Source organism: Aotus nancymaae, unplaced genomic scaffold (assembly GCF_030222135.1).
Source record: "Aotus nancymaae isolate 86718 unplaced genomic scaffold, 86718_ANA_hifiasm-v0.15.2.pri h1tg000016l, whole genome shotgun sequence".
Classification (NCBI taxonomy): Eukaryota; Metazoa; Chordata; class Mammalia; order Primates; family Aotidae; genus Aotus; species Aotus nancymaae.
Genome location: NW_026988428.1, coordinates 30,904,478 through 30,924,123, shown reverse-complemented (window position 1 = coordinate 30,924,123; position 19,646 = coordinate 30,904,478). Strand labels below are relative to the sequence as shown.

Here is a 19,646-nt window from a genome sequence, read left to right as displayed (position 1 = left end):
CATGGTTTAAGAGTCTTCTTCTCCTTCTGAAACATACAGACATATATGCCTGTTTTCTTCTAGTAATATTACGGCTTGTCTAAATCTTCTATACATCTAGGAATTTGGTGTAGAAGTGAGATTCTAGTATAGAACTTAGCTTTTTTTTCATGGACATAAAATGATACATTTATCACAAACTAAATTCTCATAAATAACTTTAGATTTACTTCTAGACTTTATTATGTTCAAAAGTTTGGTCTGTTTATTGTTACAACACAATATTTATATTACTTTTGTACATCTTGTTGGTGAATATCCTTTTTTTACTCACGTTTTTTATTTTCCTGAATATTTTCACATTAGCATTCTTTGAGATAAACTTTAGAATCAGTTTGTTTCCTTAAGAAATTTTTGATTGTAGATATATTAAATTTATAAATTAATTCAGGAGTATTTACATCTTTATACTATTGCCTTTTTTATGCAAACAAAATATGCTCTGAATTTATTAATCTTCTCTTAATTATATTAGAATTTTAGAGTTTCTTCTTTTGATTTAATTTTATTCCTAAAAATCATATTCCTATTATAAATGGATCTTTCTACATTATATTTTCTCAGTAGCTGTTGTTTTAATATAGAAATCTATTTTTTGTACATTACTTTTGTGATGGTCTTTTTATTGAAGTTGCCTATTATTTTGAAGAAGTTTTTTTAGTTGATATTCTTTGATTTATACGTTTAAAATATATGTCATATGCAAATTATTACCACCTTTCTGACATTCATATCTCTCTTCCTTTTCTTGATTAAATGGGATGCTAGTGCATTTAGCAATGTATTGTGTAATAACATGGTAACTAAAATACTTATTTTATTTTTACCATAATGAATATACAGTACTTTTAATTTTTTAAATCATTAAACATGACACCAGCTCTTATTTGTTTCTGTTTTTGATAATTGAGACAGAATCTTGCTCTGTTGCCAAGGCTGGATGGAGTGCAGTGCTGTGATCTCAGCTCACTGCAACCTCCACCTCCTAGGTTCAAGCGAGTCTCATGCCTCAGCCTCCCAAGTAGCTGGGACCATAGGCGCCCACCACCACACCCAGCTAGTATTTGTATATTTAGTATAAACAGGGTTTCACCGTCTTTGCCAGGCTGATTTCAAACTCCTGGGCTCAAGTGATCTGCCCACTTCAGCCTCCCAAAGTGCTGTGATTGCAGGCATGAGCCACTGCGCCCAGTGGCTCTTATTTGACGTTAGTTTTCTGTCATACATACGATATATATGTGCATATGGATATATATATATAATCTTAAGGATGTGTTCATTGGAATCAATGTTGAGTTTTTAATGCCTTTTAGCATTAAGAAGGTCAAATATTATTTTACCTTTGATAATATGAATTCTAGTGTTGAGTCATCTTTGTGTTTCTTAATGATAAATTTTTCTTTTAATGTTGAATTTCATTTGACAACATTTTAATTAGGATTTCAGTATACTATTCACAAATAATATTAGTCTATGGTTTTCTTTATGTATTTCATCTCTGCCAGATTTTGGCATTCATTTGGTGCTAATGTCATGAAAATACTTTGGATGCTTTTATTCTTTCTCTGTTTTAGAATTGTGAAAATGGTGGAAGATATGTTGTTGAAGTTTTAGAAGCATGAGCCATGATATTGGAACCTTGCTTGTTTATGCAGGAGTAGAGTGAAAGTTATGGGTGAAAATTTTCACTATTCCAGGGCTATTTGTCATTTCAGACTTCCTCTTTATTTTTGAGTTGATTTTGGCAATTTGATTTTTTTTTTTTTTTGTTTAGAAAATAATTTTATCCAAAATTGTATAAAATATTTTTCCAAAGTTTAAAATTAGGACCTGAAAACAGTGATCAGTTGCTCTCAATCCTATAATCTAAGCAGTGTTAAAAGTTCTGGGATGTTAGTTCATCATCTTTCTGTGAATATCTACAATGGATATGTGGATGGATGGATGGGTGATGTGGTTTGGCTCTGTGTCCTCACCCAAATCTCATCTCGTAGCTCCCATAATTCCCACATGTTATGGGAGGGACCTTGTGGGAGACTATTGAATCATGGGGGCAGGTCTTTCCAGTGCTGTTCTTGTGATAGTGAATGAGTCTCACGAGATCTCACAGTTTTAAAAATGGGAGTTTCCCTGCACAAGCTCTCTTCTCTTGTTTACCACCATGTGAGATGTGCCTTTTACCTTCTGCCATGATTGTGAGGCCTTCCCAGCCATGTGGAATTGTAAGTCTAATAATCTCTTTCTTTTGTAAATTGCCCAGTCTTGGTATATCTTTATCTGTAGCAGGAAAATGGACTAATACAATGGGTAAGTAGATAGATGTATAATTTGAATTTAACCATAAGAAATAGTTTTATAAGAAATGATCTTATATGCACCATTTTCATAAAATATTAAATTTAATATAAAATATTAATTTTACTTGAATTTAACAGAATAAAAAGAACTTGAAGAAAAATAAGGGAGTTACAGAATTGTAATTCTGAAAAAAGTAATTCTTTGCTGTTAAAGGTATCGGTTCTAAAGGATGCTTCCAAGATTAAAGAAAGGGGATTTAAAAATCACTGAAAAGAATTTTTTTTTAACCAAATGGTACAGGTTTAGGTAGTAAAGATGCATTCTGAGATATGAATGATGAGATAGTTAGTATTACATCTCTTCCCACCTTCCATCTCCCCACCTTTCAATTTTTGTTGTTTGTATTATTTTTCCTTTATCAGGGTTTGTTACTTTTACATTTTGATTTGCAGCCATAATTCCCTTAGAAATTCAGCCTAAATCCTTTATTTGTATGAATTTGCTCTTCATCCCTGGTTGTTTTTCACCTCAGTTTCTGTATTTTTTTTTTCTTGTTAGTCATTCTTGATTGGCTGAACTTTATTAAGGAGCTACTTTCAAGGGGGACTTAAGGGAGTCTTATACCCTCAACTTTTTCATTTTGGAATTGTCTATCTGTTGCCTTTATATTGGGAAACAAATTAACTGGGTACAAGATTTTTGCAACCCATTTTTTTCTCTTGAGATATTGTAAAATTTATTAAATGGGTACATAATATTTCATTGAACGGACCTCATTTATGTAATATTCTTGTCGAACATGTATAATTTGAATTTAACCGTAAGAAAATAGGAGGCAAACTAAAACTGAAGGACATTCTATAAACAGCCTGTATGCTTTGAGAAGTCTAAAAATACATGATAACCCAATGCATTCTGTTATTCTAGATTAGATTCTGGCCTGGAAAAAAAAAATGGCTGTAAATCCTTACTACCTGGGTGATGGGATCCATACTTTAAATCTCAGCATCATGCAATATACCTATGGAACAAACTTGCACATGCACCCTTTATTTCTAAAATCAAAGTTGAAAAAAAAATTTTCCTGAATGCTGAGGCTTAAACCAAAAAAATAAAATATTTCAGTTTGTTTTTCAGTTTTTGTATTAAAGTACTTATGATCATCAAAAGATGCTAAAACTATTGGGTAAAAACTTGATGAGAAACAGTATATATGAAGAATCTCAAAGTATCTCCCCACAGATTACAAAAGGAGAGCTTTTACAGTGGGGAAAGCTGGCATACAGTACTTTAACCAAGGAATCAACATTAATATCAGTCATAACAGGACATTATTCTCCTCCTGATGTAAGGCACTGAGAAGGACACAATATCACTTACATAATATATTACTTTTTTTATTTTGAGACAAGGTCTTGCTTTGTTGCCCAGGCTGGAGTGCGGTGGTGCACTCATAGCTCACTGCAGCCTAAAACTCCCAGGCTCAGGTGAACCACCCACCTCAGCCTTCTGAGGAGCTGGGACTACAGGAACACACCACCACACCTAGCAAATTTTGGGGGAGATTTTTTTGTAGAGATAGGGTTTGCCATGTTGTCCATGCTGGTCTCCAACTCCTGAATTCAAGTGATCTGCCTGCCTTGGCCTCCCAAAATGATGGGATTACAAGTGTGAGCCATAGTGCCCAGCCAGGATCAGAAATATTTAGACTATCACTCTAGTCCTCTGCCTTAGCTATTGTATGACTTAATCTCAACTAACAGCTTTAAAGTCCATGAGTTTAAATTCTTGGGAGAAATAGTTGAATTGGTCACTGTCCAACCAATGGATTGCTTTTCCCTGATTCAGATGCCTGTAGAGATTATATATTACAATTATGGCTGCAGGAGACTATCTTTGTAAGGGGAAAGTCACAGAAAGCAACTATGTAGGGTTGGCAGACATCCTAAATAATGTGTAGTAAGATTTTTGCAATATTATATTTGAGCCTAAGAACAATGTAGGTCTCTCTATTTATTCAAATCTTTTCTTAAGGCCTTTCATAGAGTTTTTAGTGAAAAAAATTGTCTCTAAATATATATTTAGATATACTTTTTGTTATTTTGAATAAAATCTTTTTTCCCATTATATGTATCTGCATGATTGAATGGCTATTATTTTTTTATATACAGCAATTAGTTTTCATATTTAATTTTAACCAACTACCCTATTTATTTATTTATTTATTTTAAATCATAGTTCAAAGGGTTGCAGACAGGCTGTTTATTTTTATTTTTTATTTATTTATTTATTTTTGAGATGGAGTCTTACTCTGTCACCTGGGCTGGAGTACAGTGGCGTGATCTCAGCTGACTGCAACTTCTGCCTCCTGGGTTCAAGCAGTTCTCCCGTCTCAGCCTCCTGAGTAGCTAAGACTATAGGCACATGCCACCACACCCAGATAATTTTTTTGTATTTTTGGTAGAGATGGGTTTTCACTATGTTGGTCAGGCTGGTCTCCAACTCCTGACCTCAAATGATCTGCCTGCCTCAGCCTCCCAAAGTACTGGGATTACTCACGTGAGCCGCCATGACTGGCCAGTTTATTTTTCATTTTTGATTTATATGTACTTAGGAGTACAAGGGAAGGCTTCTTGCATGCATATATTGCATACTGATAAAAGTCTGGGCTTTTAGTGTACTCATCACCTACAACCCCTATTTAAGTTTCTGATTATTTCTGTTTGTCAGTTGTATAGAGTCGTGTTATCTGCAGATAAAAAATTTTGTCTTTTTTATTGTATATGGCCCTATATTTTGTTCTGTAAAAATATCAACATATTTATTATAGTCAGTAAGAAACCAGTAAATTTATTTTCATTTTGTAAACAAGGAAAAGGACAGAACTATTTTGCTACATTTTGGCAGATCTAAAAAAGTGTGAAACATGATATTGAACTTCTTGTTGAACTTAAGTGGAAATAATTTGGCTGACCGACAAAACTACCATCCATCCATCTTCCATCCATCCACCTGTTGAATAAATGTTTACTTTTTACCTCCTCCATGCTATAGATCCTTGTGGATACAATAAGGAAGACACAGTCCCTGTCCTTAAAGATTTGTCAGTGTTTTTAGCCATTAGCCATTCTGAGATCTTCATGGTTCTCAAGATTTTCCATTTACCTTTGCAGCTCAGGGAGCCAGTGGTACTCTGGAGAACCCAGCCCTGGATACAAGTCTATTGGAGGAGTTCTTGGGCAATGACTTTGATTTGGGAGCCTTGTAAGTATGAGAGTACTGCTCTCTAGTTGATGTTTAAAATATTATAAAATGATTAAATGAGCCAAGAAGTGTTCCCTCCTCTTCTGTTTTCCAAAAGAACTTGGGTAGAATTGATATTATTATGTCTATGAATCTTTGACACATATCACCAGTGCAGAATTTTCTTTCTGAGTAGAAAATTCTACTCGGTCCTCACCTCCACCTGTAAATTCAGTATACTTAATAGATATGGGACTATTCAGGTTATCTATTGGTAGTAATCAGCTTAGGCAATTTGTGTCCTTCAACAAATTTGTCCATTTCAACTAAGTTGTCAAATTCATCAGCATAAAGTTCTTCATATTCCCTTATCCTTTTAATGTCTGTAGGATCAATAGTGTTGATTCATTTGTTGTTCTTGATGTCAGTAACTTGTGTCTTTTTTTTTTTCTTGATTAATTTGGCATGAAGTTTATCAGTTTTCTTAATCTTTCAAAGTATCAGCTTTTGGTTAGATTTAAATTCTTAATTTTTTGTTTTCTATTTTGTTGATTTCTGCTCTTATTTTCTGGTATTAATATAGGCACTCTAGCCTTTAAAAATTTTTCATTTACGTCTACGGAAATTCAAACTCACCATCTACCCTGACCCCTGGTAATGACTGGTCTGTTTTTGTTCCTATGGTTTTGATTTATTTCAGAAAATGTCACGTAAATGAACCCATACAGTATATAACCCTTTGAGTCTGTCTTCTTTCATTTAGCATAATGATTTGATCAATATTTTATTTCTTCTTTATTACTGAGAAAGATACCTTTAAATGGTTATAACAGTTTGTTTAGCCATTTATCTGTTCAAGGATGTTTGAATTATTTCCATCTTTGGCAATTATGAATCATGCTTCAATAAATATTTATGTATGGGTTTTTGTGTGATCAATAGTTTAAATTTCTCTATGATAAATATTTAGGATAAGAACTGCTGGATCATGTTGTAAGTGTAAGCTTAATTGTAACTCCACATTTTGTAGAGTGATGGTACTATTTTATGTTACTATCAATGAGTGAGATATCCAGTTGCTTCTCTTTATTGCCAGTTCTTGGGTATTAGGAGCTTAAAATTGTTTTTATTATAGTCATTCTCATTGTTTTTTAGTGACATTCCATGTATTAGTGTGCATTTTTTCTAGTAACTAATGATGTTGAACATCATTTCATATGCTTGTTCACCATTTATACATTTTCTTTGGCAAAGTGTTTATTCAAATCTTTTGCTCATTTTAAAAATTGAGGTTGTTTTAAGTTTAGAAAAATTTTTAGATATTCTGGAAATAAGAACTTTGTTAGATGCATTATTTGTGAATATTTTCTCATAAGTGATTTGTCACTTATGTTTTTATAATTTTAACAGTGTTTTTCTCAGAGCAAAAGTTTTAATTTTGAAGATGTCCAGTTTATTGAATTTTTCGTATATGGCTTATGGTTTATAGCTAAGAAATATACACTTAATCTAATCCAAGTTCCCAAATATTTTCTTCTAAAAGTTTTAGAGTTTTATATTTTACATTTAGGTCTATGACTCATTTTGAGTTTTGTTTTGTTTTTTTTTTTTTTTTTTTGTATAAGGCTTGAGATATAGATTGATTGTAGTTTCTTTATATATGGGTGTCCAGTTATCTCAGAATTATTTGATGAATAACTTTTCTTCATTAAATTGCCTTTGCACTGTTGTAAAAAAAATCAATTGACAAAATATATGTGGGTCTATTTCTAGACTCTTTATTGCTTTCCATCGATCTATGTACCTATCATTTTGCCAATACCATGTTATCTTGATTGTTATACATGATCTTTATTACTGTACATAGGTACTTTATTATAAGTCTTAAAATCATATAATGTAAGTCTTATGAATTTTTCTTCTGTTTCAATATCATCTTGGCTATTCTAGTTTCTTTGACTTCCCACATAAATACTAAACTTAGCTTGTCAATATTTAAACAGTTATTCTGGGATTTTTATTAAAATTTTATTATACCTAGTGATCTATCCAAAGAGACTTGACATTCTAACAAAATTGAGCCTTTTAATCCATGAACATGGTATATCTCATGTATACCATTATTTATTGAGGGCTTCTTTGATTTCTTTCATCAGTGTTTTATAGTTTTCAACATGAAAATACTGCACATATTTTCCTAAATACTTCTTGTTTGTCTTTGAACATGATTTTTTTTTCAACTTTTATGTTCCAATTTTTCATCATTAGTATATACAAATATTGATTTTTGTATATTGGGCTTGCACTCTTAAGTAATTTATTACTTCTAATAGCTTTTAAAATATATTTTCTTGGGATTTTCTATGTTGACAGTCATGTCATCTGCAAATTGAGACAGTTGTATGTCTTTCTTTTTAAACTATATACCTTTTGACACTTACTGAACTGGGTAAAACCTGGGTATAGTATTGAATAAAGAAGTAGTGAGAATAGACATAGCTCAAGCTTGTTCCTGAGCTTGATGGGAAAGCATTTAATTTTTATCATTAAGTGTAATGCTAGTGATATATTTTTTTTGCCATGCCCATTATTTGCTATTTTTTGCCACGCCCATTATTTGCTTAAAGAGGTTCTCTTCCACTGTTAGTTTGCTGTTAATTTTTATCATAAATGGATGTTAAATTTTGCATATGTTAATATAATGGATTAATTTGCTTAGTTTTTGACTATTAAACTTCCTTGTATTCCTGGAATAAACTTCAGTTAATTGTGATGTTATCTTTTGATATAATGCTGGATTTAATTTGGTAAAATTTTGTTGAGCATTTTGCATCTATGTTTATAAGAATATTGATCTGCAATTTTTTTTATGTTGTATTTTTTTCTGGGTTTGGTATCATCACAACTATATCCTTATAAAATTTGTTAGGAAATGTTTCATCCACTTAAATTCTCTGGATGAGGTAGTGTAGAGTTGGATTTATTTCTTGCTTAAATGTTTGGTAGACTTCATCAGCAAAAGAATCTGTTCTTTTGCTTGTTGGAGGGTCTTAAATACAAATTTAATTTATGTAACATTAAACATTAAATGTTTGGTAGAAGTCATAGCAACAGAATCTGTTCTTTTGCTTTGTTGGAGGGTCTTAAATACAAATTTAATTTACTTAGTAGGTTCAGGACTATTGATGGTATCTCATTCTACTTAAGTAAGTTTGGTAACTTGTTTTACTTTTTTTCCCAGGGAATTGATCAATGTTATCTAAGTTATTAAATTTATGGCCATAGAGTTATTAATAGTATTTTTCATTAACCTTTTAATCTCTGAAGAGTCAGTAGTGTTAGTCCCTCTTTTGTTATTCATATTGGTAGTTTGTTTCTTTTTTCTTTTTTCCTTAATTAGTCTGTTGGACTTTTATCAATTTTGTTGATTGATTCAAAAAAGTAGCTTTTGATGTTATTAATTTTCTCTATTTTGTTTGTTTTCAATTTCACTGACTTCTACTCTTACCTTTATTATTTTGTTCATTATGCTTAATTTGGGTTTAGTTTGCTCTTATTTTTCTAGTTCTTTAGAGTGGAAAGTGGAAAGAGTTTGTGATTTGCAGTTATTCTTTGTTTTCTGATTTAAGCATTCAGTGCTATATATTTTCCTGTCTATGTGGCTTTAGTTGCCTCACTCAGTTTTTGATATACTATATGTAATATTTTTCAGTTCAAAATATTTTCAAATTTCTTTTGAGAAATGTTATTTGACTTTCTTTGATTCATGGCTTGCTGGAAATGTATTATGTAACTTCCAAATGTTTGGAAATTTTCCATATATTTTTCTGTGACTGGTTTCTAGTTTAACTCCATTATGAACAGAGAACATCCTTTGTAGGTTTTAAAATTTTGTTAAGGTTTGCTTTATGACCCAGAATATGATCTATCTTGGTGAATGTTGCATATGCACTTGAAAGAATGCTCACTGTGCTGTTGTTAGATAATATTCTATAAATGTCAGTTAGGTCAAGTTGGTTAACACTCTTGTTCAGGTCCTCTATATCCTTGCTGATTGCCTTCTACTTACTTTATCTATGACACTGACAGAAATGTTGAAGTCTTCAAGTGTGATTGTGAATGTTTCTACTTCTCCTTCAATTCTATTGGATTTTGCAAAAGCAAATGGAATCGAATTGAAAAGTTATGTGGTTAAGTGCAAACACATTTAGTATTGTTTTGTCTTTCTGGTGAACTTAGTCTTTTATCAGAGTGATGTTCCTTTTTACCTCCTTTTTCTTGTTCTGAAGTCTATTTGGTCCAATATTAATCTAGCCACTCCAGCTCTCTTTTTTTTTCTTTTCTTCAACTTTTAAGTTCAGGGATACATATATAGGATGTGCAGTCTTGTTAGGTAAACGTGTGGCATGGTGGTTTGCTGCAAGAATCATCCCATCATCATCTATGTATTCAGCCCAGCATCCATTAGCTGTTCTTCCTGATACTCTCCATCTGCTCCTTGACCCCTGGGCCCCCCAATGGACTCCAGTGTATGTTGTTCCCTGCTTGTGTTCATGTGTTCTTATAATTCAGCTCCCACTTTTAAGTGAGAACATGTGGTGTTTGGTTTTCCATTTCTGCATTAGTTTGCTCAGGATAATGGCTTCCAAGTCCATCTATGTCCCTGCAAAGAACATGATGTCATTTCTTTTTATGACTGTATAGTATTCCATGGTGTATATTTCCACATTTTCTTTATCCATTCTATCATTGATGGGCACTTAGGTTGATTCCATGTTTTTGCTACTGTGATTAGTTTTGGCTCTCTTTTGATTAGTGTTTGTGTTATATATCTTTTGCCATTCTTTGATTTTAACCTATATATATCACAAAAGTTAAATTAGTTTTATTTTATTCAGCATATCATTGGGTATTTTTTCCCTAATTGAACAATTTTTGTCACTACTTAGGCAATTTATATTTAAATTAATTATTGATATGTTTGGATTCGAGTCTGTCCTTTTCTCTTAAAAAAGTTTCCATTCCTTCTACCTTTTGTACTTCTTTTCTCCCTTTCCTGTCCTCTTTTGAAGGTTTTTAGTATTCCATTTTAATATATTGATTGTCTTTTAAACTCTTTATGTAGACTTATTTTCAGTGGTAACTCAAGGGACAATAATCTACATGCCTAACCTCTTGCAGTCAATTTAGAGATATTTTACCACTTCATATGAAATGTAGAAAGCTTATAGCCATAAAAATCCCCTTTATCTCTACCTTTTATATTGTAACTGTCATGTGTATTGCATCTATATATATTTAAAACTCTATGAGACAATGCTATAATCTTTGGTTTCAACATTCTTGTATATGTTGAAGAACTTAAGAAGAGAAAAAATAGGCTATGATATTGACCTAAGCATTTACCATTTTTGTTGGTCTTCTTCATTTGTGAAGTTCCACAATTCTTTCTGGTATCATTCTTTTTCCACCTTAGGAACTCCCTTTAGAATTTCATTTAGAGCTGATTTGTTGGTGATAGATTTTCTTAGTTTTCCTCCAGTGAAAATGTCTTTATTTCAACTTCATTTTTAAAAGACATTTTTGCTGAATATAAAATTCTTGGTCATTAGGGTTTTTCCCTCCCACAGCATTTAAAAAATTTTGACCCACTCTCTTCCAGCTTCCATGGTTTCTGATGAGAAATAATTAGCTATTTGAATCACTGTTCTCTTGTATGTAATACACCTTTTTTTCTCCATCTGCAAGATATTTTCTTATCTTTGGTATTCAGCAGTTCGATGATATGTTTCTAGGTATGAGCATTCTTTTTTTTAGATTATACTGTTAGGGATTTGCTCAAATTTGAATCTGTAAATGTATAGTTCTCACCACATCTGGGAAATGTTTAGCCATTTTTTTTCACATTTATTTTTCTGTACCAATGTCTTTCTTTTTCCCTTCTAGAACTCCAAAAATGCAAATGTTAGACCTTTCATATTTTGCACAGGTCACTGAGGCTCAGTTCATTTTCTTCAATATTTTTTCTCTCTGTTGCTTATATTGGATAATTTCTATTGATATGACTTCAAGTTCACTGCCCCTCATCTGTCACTGTCATCTCCATTCTGTTATTGAGCCCACCTCAGATGTCCCTGCCCTCCTAAGACAGAGAGTAAAACCAGGCCTGAATCTTCAATAGGAATGGAGAAACTTGTATGCAGATATTTCTGGTACTTGGCTCTTATTGCTCTCTGCCAACAGAAACTTCCTGGGCAACAAATTGTGGGAAGAAGGTGAGTTCAACATTTTTCGAGGAAGTTACACACACACACACACACACACACACACACACACACACACACAACTAGTATGTTGCCAAATGTCTGAGCCTACACTCTGAGCTGGCTCTTCTGTTCTAGGCACTGCATGGGCTGAAGTCAGATAGTGATTGCCCCTGTGCCTGCCCTCACATTCCTCTCACTACATCCCAGTAACTGGTATGAATTGTGGACAATGGATATATCCTTCTTTTCTCTGGCTTGGAAGCAACCTTCCAGAAGTTGTCTAGTCTCTCTCCTCTGAGTGTCTTAACCTTAAGTGAAGGCTCAGCTGATTCCACCTGGGTTTTGTATAACCATCTAGACTACTTTTTGTAACTAACAGAAAGACCTTTAGCTGTTTAGAGAGAAAAGTGAACAAAGATCTTCATCAAAGAGTTGTCTTTTATAGGGATGGAAATGTGTGATACCATCCCTCATTCATCATAATGGTCACAACCAACACTCCTATAACAAAAGACAGGTTAACAAGAGAAAAGTGTAAACAATTTACTTAATTAAAATTTTATGTGATGCAGGAGCCTTCAGAAATGAAACCCAGAGACTCAGGGAAAACCATTTTTACTTTTATGCTTGGGTTCAATGAAGAACAAACAGCTATGCAGAAATGTTACTGGACAAAAGGGTGTGACCTAATGGCAATAGACTGAGGGAGGAAACCCAGAAGGGCCTGTCTATTCAGATTTTTCTTGGCTTCTCTGTGTAGCATTGCTTCTTCCAAGGTATGGGGTAGGGTCCCTTTGAAATGAGAGTCTCCTTGGAATGAGAGAGAAGGGAGAGAGTGACTTTTCTGGGTTTTATGGCTTGATTTAGGGGGAGGAGTTCTAGTATATAGGACCCATCTTAGGGAAAAAGAATTATGGTTTCTGTGACTTGCTTTGAGGGAGAAAAGGGCATGAGAGACAGGAGGACAGAGGACGAGGAAGGTCAGAGATACCTTACTTCTGAGGTCCTTCCAGTCTCCTTCATTGCAAAGTACTCAGCATGCCAAGGCACCATACTTTGGGGTATTGTGTTCTGAGCTACCTGGGAGGTCTGAAATCTGTCTTATATTTTAGTCTCCATGATAATAATGGTCCTTCCTACAGGACCAGAAATTTCTACCTATAGGCTTCCCCCTTGCTGTTGAGTTTCAGGACTGGTTTGTCCAAGCGGCTTCACTCTCTACCTTTGAGGATGGTGGTGGGGCTTGCAGGTGAGGTAGAAGAGGAAGTTACTATTGTTGAGCATTTACTAAGTGTTGGGCATTCTTTGCACTTCACATATTCACTTATTTAATTGTGTATTTGATGTAACACATCTCGCTCTCTTAACTCCTCTGAATAAGTATATTATCCATGTTTTACAGATGAGGAGGGTAAGGTGCAGAGAGGTTAAGTAACTCTTCATAGGTCAATAAGTAGCAAAGCTGAGATAAAAATCTGCCTGGCTGTAGAAACATGCCTTTTCTTCTATATGAAGCTTTTAGATTAATTGATATTTTAGAGGAATATGAATCTCAGGGAAATATATGAACTATGTCTAAAATTATCTACCAAAAGGTGTGACTCACAGTACATCTGAGCCTTAGTTCATAAAGACTGTCAGAGTTCACTTTCATTAAAGGAGAGCCCTATGATCAGACAACCTGTCATTACTTGATTAAAAAAAAATGCTCAGAGGCATGCAGTTAAGTGGAACTGCAATAAAATCTGAGTGAGAACAAGCAGAAACATGTCTAGTCCATGACTGCAAGGACATTGGGCTAGTTCAGTGATCATTAGATCTGTACAATGTGTTCAAATACTCCAAGTTTTAAGTATTTCTAAGTACCAGGCTCTTTATGAAGGTTAGTTTCATTTCATTTCATAGTTTCATATCACAACAGCCCTGGCATGTAGGGTGTTTTTTTTTTGTTTGTTTGTTTGTTTTTGCCTGGGTACTAGAGGTGGGATTCAGACCTGGGTTTCCTACAAATCATGTTACCTCCCCTCTACCATATTGCCTAAAATGTGTGTACTCAAAAGATATTTGTGACAACCCTTTATCTCAAAAATGTAAGGGACCATTGGGCTTTAACACTTCTGAGAGCTTGGTCAAATCTCATAGGCAGATTTTCAGATCTTAAATATATTAAAACATTGAATTATTGGCCTTGTGTAAAAGGACCAAATGCTCTATGAAAAACTTGTCCATTAGATGCTGTGGGGAAAAAAGTTCCATGGTCAATAAATTAGCTTGTGACTCACTGACTTAAACAAAAATCACGAGTGTTTTTACTGCAGTACTTCTCAGTGCCTTTGATGCACTAATGTGCAACTAAGGAAGAGAAATGGAATGAAGTGTTCCTCAAACTTATTTGGCCACGGGCCCCATTTGGGACATGTGTACTCATGTATGAGCATATGTAAGGCATGCATGCAGAGCTGAGGCCAGTCCTGTCAACGTATGAAGGCTTCTGTAAATTGCCCTTAACTCTTTATTTCCTCGTGTGGTCGAGTTTGGGATAGCTGTCTGCTTAGGAGGAGCAGGCTGAGGTCCTCTCTGATTTCCTAGGTTAACCAGGCAGTTACCCACTTGGCACACAGTTGAGCTATGGTGGTGGGACATACTAGGAAATGTACAGGCATGCATTGCTGCTTCAAGAGAAGGAGATTTGAGAGACTTAGGGGAAGGATAAAACCCTGAAATTGCATTGAAAAAGGAAAAGAAGCATTATATGTATGTGTGTATAGAGGAGGCAAGGCTCTAGAAAAGAGACTAGTAAATCTTCAAGACAGGCTGAGTAATGCAGTTTGGTTTGAGTCAGTGTGCTTAATAGGGGTAGATATAATGAACTTTAGGCCTTGAGGTCTGGTATAGGGGTAGGAGAGAACTAGCTGAGGATGCTGATGTTTGAATAGGGGACTTCACAGTAGGGGAGACTTGAGACATGTTAGATCTGCGAGGGAATCAACTGCAGGTTTCATTTTATTTCATTCTAATGTTTGAGCTTAAGCATCTAATATTCTGGGTTTAACTTAGGACTTGGCTTATTGGGTTTGGATGGCAAGATGAATTAGGAGTCAATTGCCAGCTGCATGTCTTGGTTCTGCCATCGCTATAGTGGGCCTGATAAGCTCTACTGTGATGTGAAAGGGAGTGAGAGAGTACATGGAGTTCTGTGAGAAAAGCTTGTTAAAGACTGTTTGAGTTCAGTGACTGGTCTGACTTCTGAGTTCGAACTGATATAATAAGAGAAAGCCTGAAGAAGAAGACTAGGCTAAAACATTATCTGATACTCCTTGATTCTAATGATATGTGTGCAAGATGAAATAACCTGTAATAAAGAATTTGATTAGAATGGTCTGTATTTAAAATACCCTGTTATTTAGAGGTTAAACTCTGGTAGTAGACCATCTGACTCCAGCTTGACTAACTGCTAGATAAATACTCATGAGTGAATTATTTAACCTCATCAAGGCTTGGTTTCATTGCCTGAGGATTAAGGACAATGATGGTACCTCTTCATATGAGAGTTGTGGAGATTAGATGAGACAACACATGCAAAGGGTTAGCATAGTGCCTGGCTCAGAGCAGGTTCTCAAAAAAGTTTCTCTACATCTAAAGCAGCAGTAGAGGGTGTGAAAGGGTCAGATGCTTGCAGTCTGCCAGCACACAGCTGGAGGGGAAGAATGGCATCTTCTTTGCCTTGTTTTTTGCTGCCCTATCATGAAATGGTTTTCTTGGGCAACCATACACATTGACAACATTTCTGCCAAAACCCTTTCCTATATCAACTTCTAGATGGTGGCTACAAACCCTGCCTGACCTTGATCAAGTATTTATTGAGTGCCTGTCACAGTCTCCCCATTGGAGCACTATAGAGTACACATGCACACACACATACACACCTCACACATGCACACACATGCACAGACGTACTCATGCATGCACACACATGCACACACAGATGCACACACATGCACTCACACAGAGAAGACATAATTTTAATATGAAAGTTCATGTGGAAAGATAAATCATATGTATGAAATTGGAGGAATAAGTTTAATAACAACCATTTTTATAGTTGGAGGATGGGGTAAAACAGTGAACAAAACAGTGAAATCCCTGCCAGTAAGTCACCAAGGGCAGTGTGGTGGGAACAGTCTGCCCCGGCAGGGCACCCAGGCATTTTTCTTAGAATTGGTGATACATGTTGATAATAAAAAGCAGACTGACTCTTTGTAGGCTTAGTATTGTTTTCAAATTGTCTACAGATAATGCACTTCCTTATTGCCTGCCCCTGGGGTGAACTATTCCCATCCCCTCATCCTTGGCATGCCATTGCTGTCATGCCACTCCAGTGGGAAGAAAAAGACAATGGCAGGTAGTCTAGAGTCACTCAGTAAGATGAAGACAAATAAGAATAAGGCAAGGAGGAGAGGCTCCCATTTTAGACTGGGTGGTCAGGAAAACTCTCTCTTGATACGTGGATTTATATATACAGCATATTCATGGTCATATGTAGTTTAACACAGTCGTTTGTATTTGTTAAGCACCACCTCTGTATGGGACACTGTGCTGAGCCGAGCTCTGGGTGAGGTGCAGTAGAGCTTTAGAGAAGGGGCTGTTGGTGTTATGTGAAGGTACTGGGGGATTCACTGGAGAAAGCTAGGACTGGATGGCTCAGTCATAAGTATCCCACCTAGATATTCACATGAAGACACACTGTGTATTTGTCTTGCCTTGTATCTGGTAGGGTCATGAGCACAGTAGGCACTCAGTAAAGACTTGAGCAAGCCTATTTGGAATATGAAAGAAATACTGGCTGCACTGAGGGCGACATGTGGATGTCTCGGATGTACATATCACCTCAACAAGGTGGAGGGCAAAGCCTATTTTGTATGCCCTCTTTTGGTTCATGTAGATTCAACCCCTGGGAGACTGTTTCTCCATTCATTCTCCAAAAGACAAAAACAAGTTGCATGTCTGAGAGGAAGGGGTTTAGAAGGCAAATTATTCTCTTTTTTATCAACTGCTAAGAATCTCTTGTTTTTTGTTTTTTGTTTTAATTCTGTGACAGAGTCTTGCTCTGTCGCCCTGGCTAGAGGGCAGTGGTGAGATCTCAGCTCACTGCAACCTTTGCCTCCTGGGTTCAAGCAAGCACATTTGGCTAATTTTTTTTTTTTTTTTGTATCTTTAGTAGAGACAGGGTTTCACCATGTTGGCCAGGCTGATCTCAAAGGTGGTCTGCCCACCTCAGCCTCCCAGATCTCTTGATTTTTACAACTCTTTCCTGCTGAAGCTAGAGAGAGTTGGCCACTCGAGGTGTGACTCACAGTGTCTGTTGCTCTCTGGTGTTTGTCTGCTTTATGGAAATCCTTTTGGTATAATAGACAATTGGGAGCACAAAGACTGAAACACAGTCTGAAGTGCATTTCTGGGATTCTTGACATGATGATTGTGAGTAGGGTGGGAGTTAAGAAGTAAAGAAAAAATCCCAAACAAGTGTTTTACTTGGAGCTAATCTTTGCTTTTGTTTTAACAATTTGCTCAGTTTGAAGGTAGCTGTCATTAATTCTCCCTTCAAGTTCTCTGAAAGGAAGTGCAACATTTCTCTAAATATATTAAAATGCATTGAGCGTGGAAGTATATAAAATACAATGAAATACGGGAATAGCTGTGGTGAATTTTGGAAGGGAAAGGAACCATAAGTACAGCATTTAGTATTTTAAAATCTTCATCTTAAACCTACCAACACATATTACTGTCACTCAACGCAGGGACTTTTGGTGCTCCCTAAGGGATTGCTGGATGGAGCCTGCATTCCTGTTTACAATATGCCAAGCCACATTTTTTTGAGTAGATGGATCATTTACATGTGGTTTTCAGTTTTTGTTAACATTATTAAATTCAATGATGCCTGTACTGTAAGGTAACTAAACAACTGCCCAGAGCCTTGAATGTGGAATTATGAGACCACAGAGTCAGTTACAAAATTTAATTTCTAGACTTATCAGAGTGATACATGTGAAGAATTTAAGAAGTCGAATGATACTATATATAGCGTATAATAGGAAATTACCAGCAATCCCCTGCTCTACCCTTGTCTTTAAATTTGGCTTCCCCAGAGGCAGCTACTTTTCTAGTCTTTCTGGAGATATCCATTGCCCTATATCTAAATATTGTTTTTATATTCCTTTCTTGCTGTATACACTTAAAGAACATAATATAATCTTCTGGGAAGATTTAATTTTCTTTTATCACATTCTACATTCACTTCTACACTCAGCTTTCCAATATCATAAAGTTGTCTAAAATTTTTTAGTTATGTCAATACCCAGGGCTTACATTATTATCACGATGTGTCATGTATAATTTTCATTTTCTTTTTGCTTTGCTTGAATCATCGCCTTGTTTTTACAATTTGTTTGGCTTTGATTCCCTCACTTCTCTAAAAAGAGCTGAAAAATTTTCTCAGTGTTAAAAAAAATCAGTTCTTTTCCTCTTAAATAAATTCCTCAATCTATATATGTCTTTACTGATTTTTTGGTTTGATCAACTTGTTCTACCCGTTTTGTTCTATCAGTCGATGAAAGAGGAATGTTAAAATGTTTAGCTATGTGATTATACAATTGTCTACATCTTTTAGTTTCACTAGTTTTTTCTTTGTATATTTGAAGCTCTGTTATTAGGTACATAAACAATCATGATTGCTATGCCTTCCTAAAAAATCACTCTTTTAGGCCGGGTACGGTGGCTCACGCCTGTAATCCCAGCACTTTAGGAGGCCGAGGCGGGTGGCTCACGAGGTCAAGAGATCGAGACCATCCTGGCCAACAAGGTGAAACCCTGTCTCTACTAAAAATACAAAAATTAGCTGGGCATGGTGGCGCGCACCTGTAATCCCAGCTACTCGGGAGGCTGAGGCAGGAGAATTGCTTGAACCCGGGAGGCAGAGGTTGCAGTGAGCCAAGATTGCGCCACTGCACTCCAGCCTGGGTAACAAGAGCGAAACTCCGTCTCAAAAAAAAAAAAAAGTTTATGAATTTGTGTGGGGCCACATCCGTCCTGGGCCGCATGCAGCTTGCGGGTGGCAGGTTGAACAAGCTTGCAGTAGATTCTAGCAATCTCAGCACACAATTTTTTTTCTTTCCTTACTATGTCAAAAATTTTCAAATATTCACTTAAAAGAAGCACTTTACGGCTTCTCTTGGACATATCCAAATTGCCATCTTTACATCTCTTGTGTTTGGAACCATTATTAAAGTAAAATAAAGGTTACTTGAACACAAGCAATGTGATAGCATGGCAGGCAATCTGTCTGTCTTAGGCTACTAAGATAATGGGTGGGTAGTGGATACAGTGTGGATATGCTGGAAGAAAGGATGATTCATAGTGTGCGATTTCATCGTGCTTCTCAGAATGATGTGCAATTTAAAACTTATGAATTATTTATTTCTGGAATTTTCCACTTAATATTTTTGGACCAAGTTTGATTGTGGGCAACTGAAATCTTAGAAAGTGAAACCATGTCTCTCTCTCTCTCTCTCTCTCTCTCTGGCTCCTGTTTCTTATTCTTCTGTAACTCATTTCTTGGTTTGTTTTATATTATTTGAATAATTTTAGGATTCCATTTTATCTATCGACTTTAGTTCTCCTTCTTTGCATTATTTAACTTTTCGCAGTTTACTTAATGAGTTAATATTGTACCCACTTTACATAAAATGTGGAACCATCAACAATGTGGTTCCATTTGTCCCCAAGTCGCATCCCCTATGCTAT

General features: G+C 35.4%; 1 protein-coding gene across 1 annotated transcript in view; it reads left to right on the top strand.

Moving 5' to 3' along the window:
• MYRFL (myelin regulatory factor like) overlaps positions 1-19,646 on the top strand; it is a 122,738-nt gene that overhangs the window by 22,867 nt on the left and 80,225 nt on the right. The window contains exon 2 of the mRNA XM_012441352.2: positions 5,511-5,601. Within this exon, the coding sequence (XP_012296775.2) occupies positions 5,511-5,601 (91 nt within the window). The remainder of the gene's footprint in view (positions 1-5,510; positions 5,602-19,646) is intronic.